The following is a 16,920-nucleotide window of genomic DNA, read 5'->3' as shown; positions in this document are numbered from 1 at the left end:
CATCGCTATGTGATGTCATGTGAGGTAAAAGCATCCCCAAATTCCTTCAGTTCATTTTTAGGGTTCATGGCACCACATTTACTTCCCCCACCTCCCATACACTGTTTTGCCTATGATATTTTTTAAAATAATATTTTGCCAACATTTAACAATCAGAAGATTTCACATAAAGATGATGATTTGAGGATTGATTTGAAAACTCAAAATGATGGGGTAAACTATTCCCACATTGCTGGAGGAATATTATCAGTTGGCGCTGAGTAATGGCTTGCTCTAGACAGGTCACACACTTCCATCTTCCTGGTCCCTATATGGATATGAGATTCTTATCCCTGTTAAATATAAAAAAGAGAATATTTCAGCCTAAATGAAATACCATGAAGATAAATTAGTGAAAAATCATATTTTTATAAAAAGGAATACAAAAACACCTTTGCTTAAATTATTCATACAGTTCTCAGAAAAGTCCTGTGAGATAGAAACTGGCACTTTGTGACACACTGAACATTACAACTAGTAAACAGAACTTCCCAAACTCAAACTAAGGGCTCAGACATTCAATTTTCAGCTGTTTCTCATGCATTTAGCCTTAATGGTTATTAACACTTTGTTGAGTGATTTATTAAGATCCTCCCCATTTTGGCTGCTCGCTCTAAAATCAACAGCCTCACGGGGCCTGGGTGGCATAGTCAGTTGAGCATCCCACTCTTGGTTTCAGCCCTAGTCTTGATCTCAGGGTCCTGAGATAGAGCCCCGCATGTTGGGCTCTACGCTCAGCACGGAGTCTGCTTGAGATTCTCTCTCTCCCTCTCCCCCACTCTCTCTCTGTCAAATAAATAAATCTCTCTCTCTAAAATAATAAATAAATAAATAAATAAATAAATAAATAAATAAAATATTTAAAAATAAATAAACAGCCTAATGAGAACGTGCCCATGAGGGAATGCAGTTCAAAGGCAGCAGCTCTCCTGAGGTTGCCTCACTAACAAGACCATCCACGGCCAGAACAGAGCAAGAGAACACTAGAGGTAGTGAGAGAGGAAGGTACTGACAAAGAAGAAATGAAAAACAGTCCCAATGTTGTTTACTTTACCATCAGTCAAGACCTCCCCCAACCTTTAGGTGTTTGCTCTTGTGTCACATCTTCCTCCCTATCTCTCTCCTTCCTCTTTTTCTCCTGTCTCCCTCTTTCTCTTTTTCTCTTCTACCTTTCTCTCTTTCTCTTTCCTTTCCTTCCTTTCTTCCACAGATTTATGACTTTGTTTGTCCTGGGCATTGTTACTAGAGTGATGAATGACATAACTTCTGCATTAGAATATCTCGGTGAACTCTTTGGAAAATTCATAAGGTATGAAGGTGTCACCATTAAGAGAGTAAGTTTAAATCCACACAAAAGGCATCTCCCTCATCTTGATCTCTTAATCAGAAAGCACCAGATTTTATAACTAGAAGAATTTCTGACTTTGAATTTTTCTTGTTCGGGTAGCAATACATATCAATAATTTCCAATGTTAGCTCTTTTAAAAAGCACCCACTATTGTTGGCACACCTTCTTCCTTACACTTCTTCCCACTACTCCAGTTATCAAAGCAAAAAGCTGTATTTGCTTTTTCCATGGGCTGTCCTCTTGTTCACTTGTGTGTCTGTTGTAGTCTGACCTTCTTCTCTCATACTCTATGACATGGTCCTCTAGAAGGCCTTCTCACCTCATGACCCAATCCAACGTTCTCTTTTCTGTGCCATCCTATTCTTTTTCTCTGTATGGTGGGTACTGTCATGACCCCTCCTCATTGAAATGCTCCATCCTGTCTCAAACAACTACTCCTTTTCCTTATTCCCTAAATACAGACTTTTCTCAAAATTATTTCCTGAATATTTTTTTCACACTCCAATTCTCTTGTGGGTGATTCCATCTATTCTCACTGTTTAATTTCAAACATCACTGTTTCAAATTCTCCTAACTAGAAAAATGACAAAATTCTATGAAGCCTTATGAAGGGATAATTTAAAAAATAAGCTTTGGAATCAGGGAAACTTCAGTTTGGATCCCAGTTGCAGTATTTTTTAGCACTATAACTAAAACAAGCCACTTAACCTCACTAAATCCTGGTTTCCTAATGCAACATACAGGGATAATAATAACTGCTTTAAAAATGTTGTGATAGGGATGAAATGAGATAATACATGTTTAGAACTTAGCAATCATTTAGTATCGGTATAAAGTATTACTCCATCTCTAAAATGTTGACAGTGTTTTCAACAGCAGTTTTACAAAAGATAAAAAAAAATATTGGGAAGACATTTCTAATAAAAATTGGGGCATGACATTCAGATAAAAGTATTTTTACAGTGATTTGAAGATCGATGAAGAATAAATGTCACTTTATAATGAACTGCCTTGACTAAAGGTAGAACTACCAACAATTGCATAGTATCATGTTCCTAGCCCCTTCCCCTTGAAGTGGTGTTGTTCTCCATGCCCATTAACCTAGAGACTACACTTACCAGCCTTGGAGTTAGTTGTGGCCCTACGCCAGTGTTTGTGCCAATAAAATGAGAAAAGAAATGGTGTATGTCTTTTGGTGGCATAGTCACAAAACATTAGGTATGTGCCTTTCTGTTCTCTCTTCCTCACTTCCCTGGACTGGAATGCAGACATGGCAATTTTCTGTTTCAACACTGCAGGCACGGTCAACACCCTAAGAGATCCAAAGCCACAGAAGAGAAGGAACCTGCGTTGTTGAAATGGAACACAATCTGATTCCCTCACTTTGGGGCTGTTATGAGAGATGTAAATTCACATCTATTTTATTTAAGTCACTTATATCAGGGCTTCTTGGTTACGACAACTCAGTTAACTCTCTCAGTCCCTGTTTGCCCATATCAGTTCACTTAAGGAGCAGAAATTAGCTATCCTGTTTTCATTGCTAAATATAGAATGATGAATAATTAACACATCTCATATACAATTTCCTTTAAATACAATTTTCTCTGACAGGCTATTGATAAGAGTTGGAACACAATGAAAGACTAAAGTTGCTTGAGGGGGTTTCCTAAATACAGTTATTTGTTTCTGACATGCGTAAACTAGATAGGAGGTAGATATCTTTTTGGGAAAAATAAGGAGCCTGGCTTGGATCACTGTCCAAGAGGATCTTCCCACTTCTTTATGTGAGCAATTTTACTCTTTTGCAGAGTAAAGAATTATCTCAAGGAGTCGTTTGATTTAAAAAAATTTTTTTTGTTAAGTAAACTCTACCCCCAATGTAGGACTTGAACTCACAACCCAGAGATCAAGAGTCGCATGCTCTACTGACTGAGCCAGCCAGGCACTCCACAAGAAGTAGTTTTGGTTCCTCACATTTTCCAAGAAGTGTTTTTAGTTGATGATATAGAGTTCGACACCATAAAACTTGGGAAACTGAACACTGATATGAGTATCTATGAGTAAGACACACTTCTATTATAAAATAACCTTAATGGGATCCTTCCAAGTTCTTATATTTGTACAAAATTACCTTCTCCCAATGAGCCTGCTAATGAGAGATGTGACTAAAGATTTCAATCCTAGACAAATTTGGACACCTATTGAATGGAGTGGTTTGCTGTAATTACTCTAGATCAGGCCACAGACATTTTTGGAAAAGGCCAGATATTAAATACTTCGGGCTTTGCGGGCTATATATAGTCTGTGTTGCAACCGCTCGACTTTGCCATTGTAGCAGGAAAACAGCAATACAGGACACTTACACAAGCGTGACTGTGTTCCAGGAACAGTTTATTAGGGACACTGAGATAAAATTTTCATACAATTTTCACATATCACAAAATACTATTCTTCTTTTGATCTTTTCCCCAGCCATTTAAAAAATTTCAAAACCATGCTTAGCTTGCAGCTTAATATATAAACAGGTAGCAGGCCACATTTGGCCTAGAGGCCAGATTTTGCCCATAGATCATCATTGGCTGACCCTAATGTGGATGCTAAAAATCTAGGGGACATAGTTGATATTAATAGTAATCTCTAGGGGTGCCTGGGTGGCTCAGTTCATTAAATGTCTGCCTTTGGCTCAGGTCATGATCCCATTGTCCTGGGATCAAGCTCCACGTCGGGTTCCCTGCTCAGTGGAGAGTGTGCTTCACCCTCTGCCTGCTGCTCCCCCTGCTTTTGCATTCTGTCTCTCTCTGTCAAATAAATAAATAAATAACATAAATAAATATCTTTAATAGTACTCTCTAAAAATATTCCAACAGCATGCAAAGAGCATCATCTAAGGGCTTTAGCAAGAGGACTTCCAGCTAACTCACCTAACAACTGCTTTAAATAACTTGGGAATCTATTACAAAGGAGAGGGGACTGTTGTATATTTGAGAATTTGCTACAGCTAAGATCACATTTCTGACCAATATGTAGAGATTACCACCCAAAATGGCATTTAATAGCAAAAATTATGTCCAGGCGTTGTAACTCACTAAGGTTGACCTGATTGATATGCTATAGTTAGAGCAACACCTTTACTCAGATAAACTTATGTGATCTATAAGATATGGGTTGCACATCCTAGGATTAGAATATCTGAGCAAATTTAACCTTATAGGAAATCCTCATTTTTTTCTTGTTGTTTCAAACACAAGCTAGCATGTACAGCTTCAAATCATATAACTAGCTCAGATATTCACACTTCAAGTTCTAATTCCACCTGGGTTGCCAGAAAAACACTTAAAATTCAAAACGTCTCAAGTGAAACAAGTATCAAATCCTCCATCCCATAATTACTCCTGTGTTTTCTATTTTATGTAATGGCATTCACAGAAACCAAAACCATAAATCTGAGATTTCTGTAACTCTTCCTTACCCCTTCTAAACTCTCTGGGGTCACTTAGCCCTTTGCTCCTTCCATGTACTAGATCCACCACTCCCTTGGGCCTTGAAGTCCTCCAGCTGAGAAAACTAAAGACAATCAGAGATGGTCAATTGCCCTAAAAAGAGCACAAACTGGTCACATGACCTCACCCAGATGCAAGGAGCCCAGAAAATATTCTGGCTATTTGACCAGAGAAAAGACATGTGTGTTGGTGAATGCTAACTTTATCTTCTGTAGTGATTTCTAAAGTTAAATTGCTATTTGTCCTATTAATGCTATTGGTGGGTTAATGCTATCTCTCTTTTTTTCATGACTTTCTATTTTTTTTTATTAACATGTAATATATTATTTGTTTCAGGGGTACAGGTCTGTGATTCATCAGTCTTACACAATACAAAGAACTCACCACAACACATTCCCTCCCCAATATCCATCACCCAGCCACCCCATCCCTCCCACCCCCGTACTGTTACTTTCCTTGACCTTCTCACCTGCCACTTTCAATGTTTGGTTTATAAATTATTATATAATTATTTTTACATAATTATTTTCTCTAAATATAGTTTCAATTTTTATTATCAACTCCTAAACTTTCCCAATCTTGAATTCTGGATCTTGATTCACCTTTTTTATCTTCTGGATAACATTATTGGGAAAATTTTACCTTAAAGTTAAATAAATTAAATTAATTAATTACTCTTAATTAGTTATATGTATATGTGTGTGTGTGTGTATTTAAATTTTTGTCCTAAATAAGAAAGTCTTTCTGTTGTATTTGCACATAAATAATGACTTAGATGTGTATGAAATTCTTGTATCAAAATATTTTCCCTCAAAACCTGATGAAATTGTTCCATTGCCTCCCCACTTTTGATGTTCTGTATGAGAAGTCTGTAATTTGCCTGACTTTTTCTCCTTTGTAGATGATCTTTTAATGTTTAGCTTACCTTTGAAATGTTATAATGTTCCATGATATGTCTGTGTCTGGATATATTGCCATTTTTTAAATCAAAACTGTACTAATCAATTCAAGTTATGGACATAAACCTTTATGTTGGGTCAGGTTTCATGGGGTATTTTATGTTCATGATTATTTATTCCATTTATTTTTGAGGTTGATTAGATATTTTTATTCTCTGTCCTCAATATCTATAATTCTGACTTTCATTGATTTCTTCTTAGTCATTTTCCTCCTTATTCTTTCCTATTATGTACTTTTAATCTGCTTTTTTCCACTTTCCATGCAGATTTTAATTCTGTCATTGCTTTTTATTTTTCCTTGCTGTCTTATTTAACCAAGATCACTTAACATCTTTGTCTTCATATCCGTCTTTTCATGATTATAGGTACATGTTTCATAGAGGCTTTTTTTTTTTCATAAAGGCATGTCCCCTTTGTTATTTTTAAGAATACAATGCAAATGTTTTCCAAAACTTCCATCTCATTCTCATAGAAGTAATACACACACATACAAATCTGCTTTTGAAGGTTCTAGACAATGGTTTCCCTGTCTCATGCTACAAAGAAGCCTTCTGACTTAATGTTTTTCTCTAAAAAAGAAGGGGGTACTATATTCAGGCCCAGCTTTTACCAATATGCAGGGAGGGTGAAATTTACTTAGCTCCTCATTCCAGCTATTTCAGTTCCAACAGCATTCCTCTCTCAAAGGTAGACTCAAGGTCAGCAGCCTTTAATTTTGTGCTGGCCTATTGAACTGAGGATGTATTTTCTGTTTCTTAGACAGTTCAGTGACTTGGAAGAACCCACTGAAGTTAAAAACCTGTTTGAACAATGAAAAAGAATACTCCTGTGCATGTACTGCTCCCAGAACCTCTCATAAAATGACTAGGATATGAAGATAGAATGTGTGTCTACTATTTTTCTGTGTTTTGGACTCTGGTCTAAATGAATGAGTGAAAAGAAATGTTGAAGCAGGTGTTGGTGAGAGGCAAGACAATGCAGAAATCTGGCACTTACTGCCCAGAAATGCTGCCTGTTTCTGGTTATAGGGGCCTCTATATGATGGAGTAAGGCATAACCAATGGAACTCAGCTGCCATCTTTTTCTATCTTTTGAGGGACAATAGATTTTTTTCTATTTCAAATGGGTTGACATATGATACATGGATAAGAATGGGCATCTAATGGAATTTTATCCATATATCAACATACAATCTTTGCTCATCTTGAACTTCTGGTGTTAGTTGCAGTATTTTCAATGTATATACATAGGTACATTGATTGAAACTTGATGAAAGAGATTATCAGTTGTGTTTAATAACCCAGGTAAAACCCATTTATGGTTGCCAGTAAAGTTTGGAAAACCTTTATCAAATTATATCTTTAGGGATTGTATCTCTAACCAGAGTCCTCACTTAAACTAAAATACAACATGAATTTCAAATCTAGTATACTTTCCATTATAGCTCAGCTGCCATAAATTAATGAGTAATACTATTGTAAGCCAGTAAAAAATAATTCTAATAGAGAAAGAAGAAACTTTTGCACTCACAGTACCAATGGCTTCGCTATACTTGAGTAATATCTGAGAAAATATTGATGGATATGGATAACCAGTTCCTGCCAATGCACAATAATGACCTCATTATTGAAGGTGCTTGCATGTTATGACATCAGAGAAAAGAAAAATCTTAATCCCCAGAATTTTCTAGTTTGTGACTAAAGATCTGTTACTATAAACTCTTTCAACTATGCTGGCATACCAAACCTTTTCAACTATTGCTGGAGATAAAATCAAAGCAGTAGTGTGCTCAGCATTCAGTTTTTATGCAAGACCCCCAAGATCTTAATGAAAAGGGATCCTTAAAAGAAAGTCATATGTCCTCTAAAGCCATAATCCTTTAAGTGGCCATATGCTACAATCTCACACATCAGAGACACTGTACTTTAATGCCCATAAAAAGAAATGTCACCTTTTCTTCTCAGTTCTTGGACTAGTGCTACTGAACTGTTTTGACACATACTTTTACATACAATTTCAGGAGGTTTGTAAACCAACATTCCACCCCACAATCCTGACATGAACCAAGGTAATAGTTTCTGCTTAAGGTCGTTAAAAATAATACTAATGTAAGTAGAGCAGTACACTGAATAGTATACTTACAGTATTTCCTACCTAAGAAAACGTGGCTGTTTTATGGCTTCTTTTTATTTTTATTTATTTTTTCTTTTTTTTTTGTATTTTTGTAGCTAAAATCTGTGTACTTTATTTTTTTATTTAAATTCAATTAGTCAACATTAGTTTTTGATGTAGTGTTCAATGATTCGTTAGTTGTGTAAACACCCTGTGCTCATCAAATCACGTGCCCTCAATGCCCCACACCCCTCCCTTCCTCAACCCTCAGTTTGTTTCCTGGACTCAAGAGCCTCTCATAGTTTTTCTCCCTCTCTGATTTCTTCCCATTGAGTTTTCCCTCCCTTCTCCTATCGTCCTCTGCGCTATTCCTTATATTCCACATATGAATGAAGCCAAAAGACAATTGTCTTTCTCTGATTGACTTATTTCACTTAGCATAATACCCTCCAGTTCCATCCATATCAGTGCAAATGGTAGGTATTCATCCTTTCTGATGGCTCAGTAATATTCCCTTGTATATATGAGCCACATCTTCTTTATCCATTCATCTTTTGAAGGACATCTCGGCTCCTTCCACAGTTTGTCTATTGTGGACATTGCTTCTATGAACATTGGGGTGCATGTGCCCCTTCTTTTCACTATGTTTGTGTCTTTGTGGTAAATACCCTGTAGTGTAATTGTTGGGTCATAGGGTAGCTCTATTTTTAATTTCTTGAGGAACTTCCATACTATTTTCCAGAGTGGCTGTACCAGTTTGCATTCCCACCAAGCATCATTGTAAAAAGGTAATGAGAAGCAGAACTTAGGGCAAAGAGGGAGAAATTGGGTAAAAGCAGAAAAAGAAAATAGTAAACCGGTCTTTGAAAGGCTGATCGTTGGGGAATTGATGAGTTATATTTGTGAGACAGTTAGTAATTGATTTTGGCATCCTTTAAACGTTTGTCTACATCATGGAAACACAATGAACTAGGAGAAAAGAATGAGAACCATGATAAAAATTCAAATATCATCCTGGGATTCTGCTGAGTAAATCCTTAAGGAGAGCATGCTCTATCACTCTACTTCATCAACAGTGTACATAACAGGGTATCTGTCTAACATTCTTTTAGGTAGCATTTAGCAATTTCAAAAATGCCTCAAGTTCTAGGATCTGTGTCAGGAAATGCCCTGTTTTGCATTAGCATAGACTTCTCTCAAGGATGATGTTACTAGAAATGGAAGATGTTTCATGTTTGAATACTTTATTTTACTCCTAGTTTCCTTTAGTAACTGTTCTACTAAAGTTCTGAAGATTAGTTGAATAACTGTAAGTAGTATAATTAAAATATTTAAAAGAAATCTAAAAGTTTATTTTCCTATAAAGATAAGTCTCTATGTAATTAATCATGGGATGAAGGGAAGAAAATCAACTTTGATAAAAAAATAAAAACCAATGCCACCATAAAGAAGTTCCCATAAGCGCTCCATTCTCCCCTTCTAGACACAGCTGAAGATAAAGTTTATCCTATGTCTTTTCCCCAGAGGCCCTTTTAGATCAGCCACATTTACAGTATCCTGCATTTATTGTTAACAGCCTTTCAAGACCTACAAGGTGATGTTGAATATTATACACTTTTTTGGAGTTCTGCTACCTCAAATGAATCTCTCAAAATCCTCCCAGATGTAAACTCTCATGTCATCAGCCACTTAAATCCAAACACCGAGTATCGGATTTTTATCTCTGTCTTCAATGGAGTCCACGGCATCAGTGGTGAAGTACTGCGTGCAACCACTTTCGATGGGGGTGAGTCCAAATTTCAAGGGACACTTGGCTTCAGAGATGCAAATGAAATTGATTGATTCTTGCTGAGGTTGAGATCAGTCATCCCTCCATTATAAAATTTCCGGTGTTGGAGGGAAAGGGGTTGGGGCTAAAATGCTTAAGTGCTGGCTGTCGTCAAGTGGCAGATCAATACGCGGTCCCTTAGAGACAGCAGCAGAAGGCTGTAATAATGGGATATTAGCCCAGTTTGTTCCTGTTCTTTTGAGTGTATGCTGAGTTTGGAGCTGAGTTCACATCAATAAATGGTGACATTTAGAAACATTTTTTTTTTAAGATTTGCTCTCACAAGCAGTATGCTTTTCAAAACGACAGCCAGGCATAGTGAGGGCTCTCCCTGAGTCACCAGAAATGGTAGGTGGAAGTTCAGCCACTGAGAAAAATTGCCTATGACTCATTTCTAAGCCAGTTAGCAAGGGGGAGGAAGCAAGGGAAGCAACTTGTGAATCTGAAATGTGTTTGGAATGGTCTTTCTAATCTTTTTGGCTTTATAAAGTCTCATTATAAACATTATAATATCATTACCTCCCAAGCAAGTGTTCCAGGTCATTAGCAGAGCACTTTAAGTGTGGAACCCATTTCCCTTTGTGGTGCCAAAGGTCGACACCTTTTGTTTATAAAATAGAATGGATCACAAGGACAATTTTTCAACTAGTTAAGATGGGTTCTTATGATAAAAATAGGTCTTTGCATAGTTATTTCTGACATGCTTGAATAATTGTGTAATTTAACGCCAAGCAAGATTTTTTTCCTAATGTTAGATTTCATCATTACCTATGGTAATCAACATTCAAAATCATTTACATAATGACAATATTGCATTATTGCTTCATATTGCTTGAGTTACAAGCTAGTAACATCAAATGATTTTTTACATTCCACCAGCCTCAGTCTCAATGTATTTGAGTTTTATTTTTTGCTTAAGGAGCAAATTTTCTTTCCTTTTTTTTCCCCCCTGGGAGGTATGGAGTGAAAGGATGGGAAAAAGAGACAAATAATAGATATGTGTTAGTGCTGCAGATGGGTGAATAATTTATCATCATATCCCACTGGTCACATAGTATTGAAGATTAGCACTATGCTGGTGGTATAAAGCATTTTACCACCAATTCTTATGGTTTCTAACTGAGAGTATAATAAGCCAATTTACAGAGGACTACAGACTGTGATAACTTCATCAGAGAAAAGCAGATAAGCAACGAACCCTTTGCTAAACCTAAATACTAATCTGCACTGAGTTTAACAAGTGCTTTTTCAGAGACAGCTGGAGTTTATTCAGTTTCTTCCTTTAATTCTAGAGCCTCAGGGCATGCTTCCTCCAGAGGTTGTCATCATCAACAGTACAGCTGTACGTGTCATCTGGACATCTCCTTCAAACCCAAATGGTGTTGTCACTGAATATTCTGTCTATGTAAATAATAAGCTCTACAAGACTGGAATGAATGTGCCTGGGTCTTTCATTCTGAGAGATCTGTCTCCCTTCACTATCTATGACATTCAGGTTAGAACACTGTTTTTTGATGGTTAAGCTTATAGGTATGTTAAATGGAACATGCTGGGCTATGTCTCTAAGTGGACACCTTCGGTCTTGGTTACAGACTATTTATTTACTGGGGGAGGAGAGAGAAAAGAGAGAAATTGATTAGGATTAAATCTATTTGCTGTGGGCAAACACAGGAGTCTCTGGAGAGAGGATAATGGTAATATGGAAAACAATGGTGATGATACTCTCACCGGCAAAATGGGGCGACTCATATATTGGCAGGAAATCTTGCCATGCAGTTTACCTTTGTCCTGCCTGGTTTTTTACTGCTATCAAAAGCAGAACCAACCTGTGAGTGTGGAGACATTTTTTTATCCCTATTTCTGCTATTTACTAATTCAATAACTTCAAGGAAGTTACATAACCTGTTTGGTGTCAATTATCTTTTTTGCAAGGACAATGGACTCCATAACTTAAAACATTCTATTCACCTCTAGGAATCTGTGATTCTGAAGGTAACAAGAAAACAGAAATGAATGTATGGCAGACAAAATATATTAAAAGGTTTTACCACATGTGTGACAACCCTCACCTATGTGAGAAGAGTTGTATTTAAACTTTTTTCTCCTTGAACCTCTTTTAGAATCTGATGAAGTCAGTGCACCCCACCCTGGAAAAACATGTATGTATTTATATGACAGGAGTTAGCATGCAGTTTCAGAGTGCATTGATGGTGTGAGGCCCAACTCATAGACTTCTTCGAGGTCTACTGACCTTCAAAATAGAAAAAAATAGAAACAACTAAGGCATTTACAAGAAGGAACTTTTCCCCAAGGAGTTGGAAATCTTATCATAGTGCTAGGATATAAAAAATAACAAGGCCAAATGTGGAAATTAATGATAAACACAGAGTATTTCAGAAACTCAAAGTTTATAGAGAAGGGTGGCAATTTGGTAAATTTTTAAAGAAACTATGCTACTTCTAACGTTTATAAGAGCTCTGTAAATAATTTTCAAAAGGTATTAAGCATAGACATTTTCTTTGACCACAGGAACTTTTCACTGGCTTTGTCCATTAAGTGCTACCTCTTTTTTTTTCCCATCCCCATCTTTCCCCTACATTTGAAGGTGAAACATACATAATTATCTGGCTTCAACCAATGCTTTACCCTCTCCCACTGCTAGGCCTAGCTTCCTTGGAAAGAAATAAAAAGATATTTGATAAAATGAGAAAGATATGTTGATTATTTTTCATTACACTCTGTGATTTCCATGAGCCCACCCAAGTTATCTTAGCATGGAACATACGGACTGATGATTATGTTCATGGTTCTTAGAGTGAGTCCGTTTGTGCATGTACAAACTATAAAAAAAAATCACAACCAAAGTAATTAGCCATATAGCTTTATGAACAAGGTTATTTTAGGAAGGTTGGAGGATTTGCTGGATTATTCTCTTTTGGGCTCTCGTGGAGAAAGCTGAGTCCTCAAAAGGCAACTTACTCATTTACTTTACCAGGACTCAAAATACAATGTAAGACGAGATCACTGGGTGCTATGCATGCACGTCCTGGTCTAGCTTTCTGACTACATAGCAAGAGATGATGTGTAGGTGTTTCAGGCCTGTTCTACTGTGAAAGGCTTCACTCACACCTACTGGTTTGAGTCACTGGTGGCCTGACCAGAGTGCATTTTGATCAGATTTGGGACATGGAAAAAGATAAGGAAATGAAAGACCAAATTAGAATCTAACACTTAAATTGTGTTATTAGGAACCAAGATGTTCTTACCCTTGATAACTGTATTTTTGTGAAGCTCTTCACAGTCCAGAAATACTGCTTGAAATAGTTGTTGCATCGTTGGAAATTTGAATATCAAATGTCAATGATTTTTGTTTATGATGTCAAAGATGATTTGGCCCCATTTAAAATATGCATCTAATTGATATGCCTAATACTTTAGAATTAAGGTTCTCTATATTAACCCCTTCTGTAAAATAGCTATCGATTATAAAGCAGACACATAGATAAAATGCAAATAACTATTTTTTGAATGAATTCCTTTATCCCTTTTTAAAGGGAATAATAATTTCAATGTTTGATTCAGTTTTATTTTTAATATGAATCTGTAAATGTTTATATTTGTGTTTCATTCACATTATGCAGTATAGCTATTGCAGCAGAAAGCTGCCCCAAAGATGGAGACATGGAATATTATATTAGTAAGGATGAGAAAAATATTGACACATTTCTCCACAGTCAAAATAAAAACTTTCTGGATAACCATTTGAATATAGCTAAGTAGTTTAGAACTTAGAGCTATGGTCAGTATTTAGATAATAAGACAACAGGGTAAGTAAAACCCATATCGGATATCTCATATCTTACCAACTAGGTCATATTCCCTGATTTCTCTAACTCCCAGTTTACAAACTGATGAAAATGAACTTGTGAGGACTCAATAAAATTATTTGTGCCAGTACTCATTATAATATTGGGCACATATTATTTACATAATAAATTCAGTTGAATTGATTTTGAGTTATCTCATTAGGCACCATACAGTCACATATTTCCCAATATGCATGAAGTTCTATTGTCATTAATTCAAGTACATTTTAAGTTCCTTTGCCCTTAAATTACATGGGGTTTCGTGGGACATACTTAGAGCGGTGGACCTTGTCAGTGTCCGAATACCTACTAAATATTACCTCAGAAGACTGTATGACATAAATAAAGAACACAACTTAAACAGCATCATAAAAATGTACCTCCGCTCCTATTTAGGTGTAAAGTGCCCCATGAATAAAATGACATAACTACTAAATACAGTAATAATCACATTTGTCTTTTCTCAGTTGCCAATGGACGCTCAGAGAACAGCTTCACTTTGTTCTCTGTGCTAACATCTAAGCTCAGCATTAGTGCTTAAGATTCATCTGTACCCAGCTTCCCTCCTCCGTTTATGTATTATGTGCTGAAAGTAAATTACTGTTGGAAAAAGCACAGTTTCTCTTTGGCTTGCCCTTTCATTGGGAATGGAGTGATGTTGCTTTGCGGATGTTCCACTAGCAGTCCTTTGTACATTCATTCATCTCTCCTCCTTCTTGCTGCATGTGTTCCTTTTGTGTTACTAATGCTTGAAGAACTCCATTTCTAATCTTTAGTTACTCCATCCTCTGTTTTTATTCAGATTAGGTGGCAGAATTAAAGGGATAAATGATGATTTTCTGCTGTGATTAAGGTAAAAATACAATTGCAGCTGGAACAAATGGACATAAAATAGCTCGGTCACATTGAAAGTCTTCCCTAGGCCTCATTTTTCTTCTATTCCACATTAGCATTTAGGCTATTCGTTGTAAAGTGTCAAGACTCCCAGAAGATATCATCATTACACTACCTGGTTATAGATCTAGAGAGCAGTATGCAGTGATAACCTATTCTGCTTGCAAACTGTCACCTAAACATCTTCCATTCCTCAACTGTGCTCCAAATAGATTACTATGTCTGTCTCTTTCTGAATGGTTGGAACCAGAGGCTAAACATCACCATTTTAACTACTAAATCAGTTGTCTTGAGTTCATTTCTAGATTCTATGCTGAGTTTGTCCCAGTGGAGTCAATGAACATCAAAAATTAATATTACTAGAACTCCAAGAAGTTGTAGAGAACTATAGGAGAGTCCTGTGAAATGAGGGTGGGTGGATTCAATCTATTGGCAGTCTTATGTTTTGAAAATAACTGGATTTATTCTTTTGTAAACTAATGTTTGCAGGTTGAAGTCTGCACCAAATATGCCTGTGTGAAAAGTAACAGAACCCAAATCACCACTGTGGAAGATACCCCAACTGATATACCAACACCCACAATTCATGGCATCACTTCAAGGTAAAATTTTTTGCCAGTTAATGTAAAGAGCTGATCATAAGCAATGAAAGTTAAAATCAAAGATTTCATCCAGCAATGACAATCTCATTTAAGAAGTTGTTATAAAAATCTATGTAAATCAAGGGGCACTTGGGTGTCTCAGTCAGTTAGGCATCAGACTCTTGATTTTAGCTCAGGTCATGGTTTTAGGGTTGTGAGATCGAGCCTTGTGTCAGGCTCTGCACTGGGCTTGGAGCCTACTTAAGATTCTTTTTCTCTTCCTCTGCCCCTTCCCCCTGCAAAAAACTCTGTAAATCAAAATTTTTGTATTATTAGATATTGATCTTCACTGGACACATCATCCAATATTTAAGTTTTAATGTCCCTGATTTACTTCCCTTTATATAGTAACCTGTGAACAAATGCTTAAATGCATGGAAGATTTTCTATATTTAAATGTGTCCTTAAGTGAATCCTTTGGTAATGCAAAGAATATAATTTTAATTATATTAACTACTTTTAAATTAATCTCTGAAAAACAATAGATTTACACCTATCAGATTGCCCTAAACCTAGAAACATCCCCTAAAATAAACAGGGTAGATAATCTTTGGATAACCCTTACCAACTTTATCAGATTCTTGGTAGGATCTCTATTTGATGCTGAGAAATGGTCATAGTTTGAAAGTGAGTCTCTTTTCAATTCAAGTTACAATAATAGTAATAAAAAGATTTAACATCGTTTCCCAAGCCAAAAGTGAGATGACAATTGTTCTTCCCTCTATATCAGTCTGAGGCTAGAGAAAGAAATCTGAGTACTCCCACATCATACTTTTTCCCCAGCCAAATGTATCACCCTTCACCTTTACACATACACAAACACGCACACGTGTGCACACACACCCACCACATACACACACTGAACAAAATAATCTATCTGTTATAAGAGATTTCAATTCTGAAGGATTCCTTTGCAACATATTAAAGTTTCTAGGTCTTTAAAAAAATCAGTTAAAAAATATCTGTAGTAGAACTAAAGATTAAAATAATTAGAAAAACCCAAGTAATTGGTTGCTTAGCTGTTCAGGGCAAAAATCGTATCTTGTCTCCTTGAGTACATCTTTTATCCAACACAGGATAGATACTTATCTAATTTCAGATATGCTAATTAATTGATAATCTCATCAGGTCAGCAGATTTTCCCACTTATCCACAGAATTGTCTACTACGCAGAGGCAAAATAGTCAAATGAAAAATGTACCAGCAGATACATTTGTGGCTATAATAATATAGGAAGAAAAAGTAATACAAAAAAATGTATAAGGCATGGTTATACATTTTCAAAGTTCCAATCCACTACAGAGACACTGCCCTAAGTAAATGTTTATTGAATAATGTGAAAAAACACCACAATATAGGTTTATAATATGCAGGAAAAACATAAAGAGAAAAACACCAAACTCTACCAAGAAATTTCAGTGAAGGCATCATGAAAGATGCAACAGTTGAGTCTAGTCAAAGAACTCAAGGAAAAATTATAGTGAGGTGGGTGGATGTTGTCAGATTTCTTGTCTATTAGCATCCTCATGACTCAAGCCCAAGTGAATGGCATAAAGAATGTGTCTTAAATTATATATTCAGATGTAGCTAAAAATCTGTAAGCATTATTAGAAATTAAACAAATGCTCGTATGTGTCTGTGTTTCTAGGATACTTTTTTCCTTTAGAAAGATCCCTACAGGTAATAGCAGAGGAAAAGTATTTTTTTAGTTGTGGTTAAAGTTTATCCTCAAA

General features: G+C 36.2%; 1 protein-coding gene across 1 annotated transcript in view; it reads left to right on the top strand.

Annotated features, from left to right (window-relative positions):
• USH2A (usherin) overlaps positions 1-16,920 on the top strand; it is a 676,313-nt gene that overhangs the window by 467,197 nt on the left and 192,196 nt on the right. The window contains exons 45-47 of the mRNA XM_026517347.4: positions 9,535-9,744; positions 11,079-11,281; positions 15,036-15,148. Coding sequence (XP_026373132.2) covers positions 9,535-9,744; positions 11,079-11,281; positions 15,036-15,148 — 526 coding nt within the window. The remainder of the gene's footprint in view (positions 1-9,534; positions 9,745-11,078; positions 11,282-15,035; positions 15,149-16,920) is intronic.

The sequence above is a fragment of the Ursus arctos genome, unplaced genomic scaffold, assembly GCF_023065955.2.
Source record: "Ursus arctos isolate Adak ecotype North America unplaced genomic scaffold, UrsArc2.0 scaffold_2, whole genome shotgun sequence".
NCBI lineage: Eukaryota > Metazoa > Chordata > Mammalia > Carnivora > Ursidae > Ursus > Ursus arctos.
Note: the sequence above shows the minus strand (reverse complement) of the source record. Positions and strands in the feature narration are given on the sequence as shown.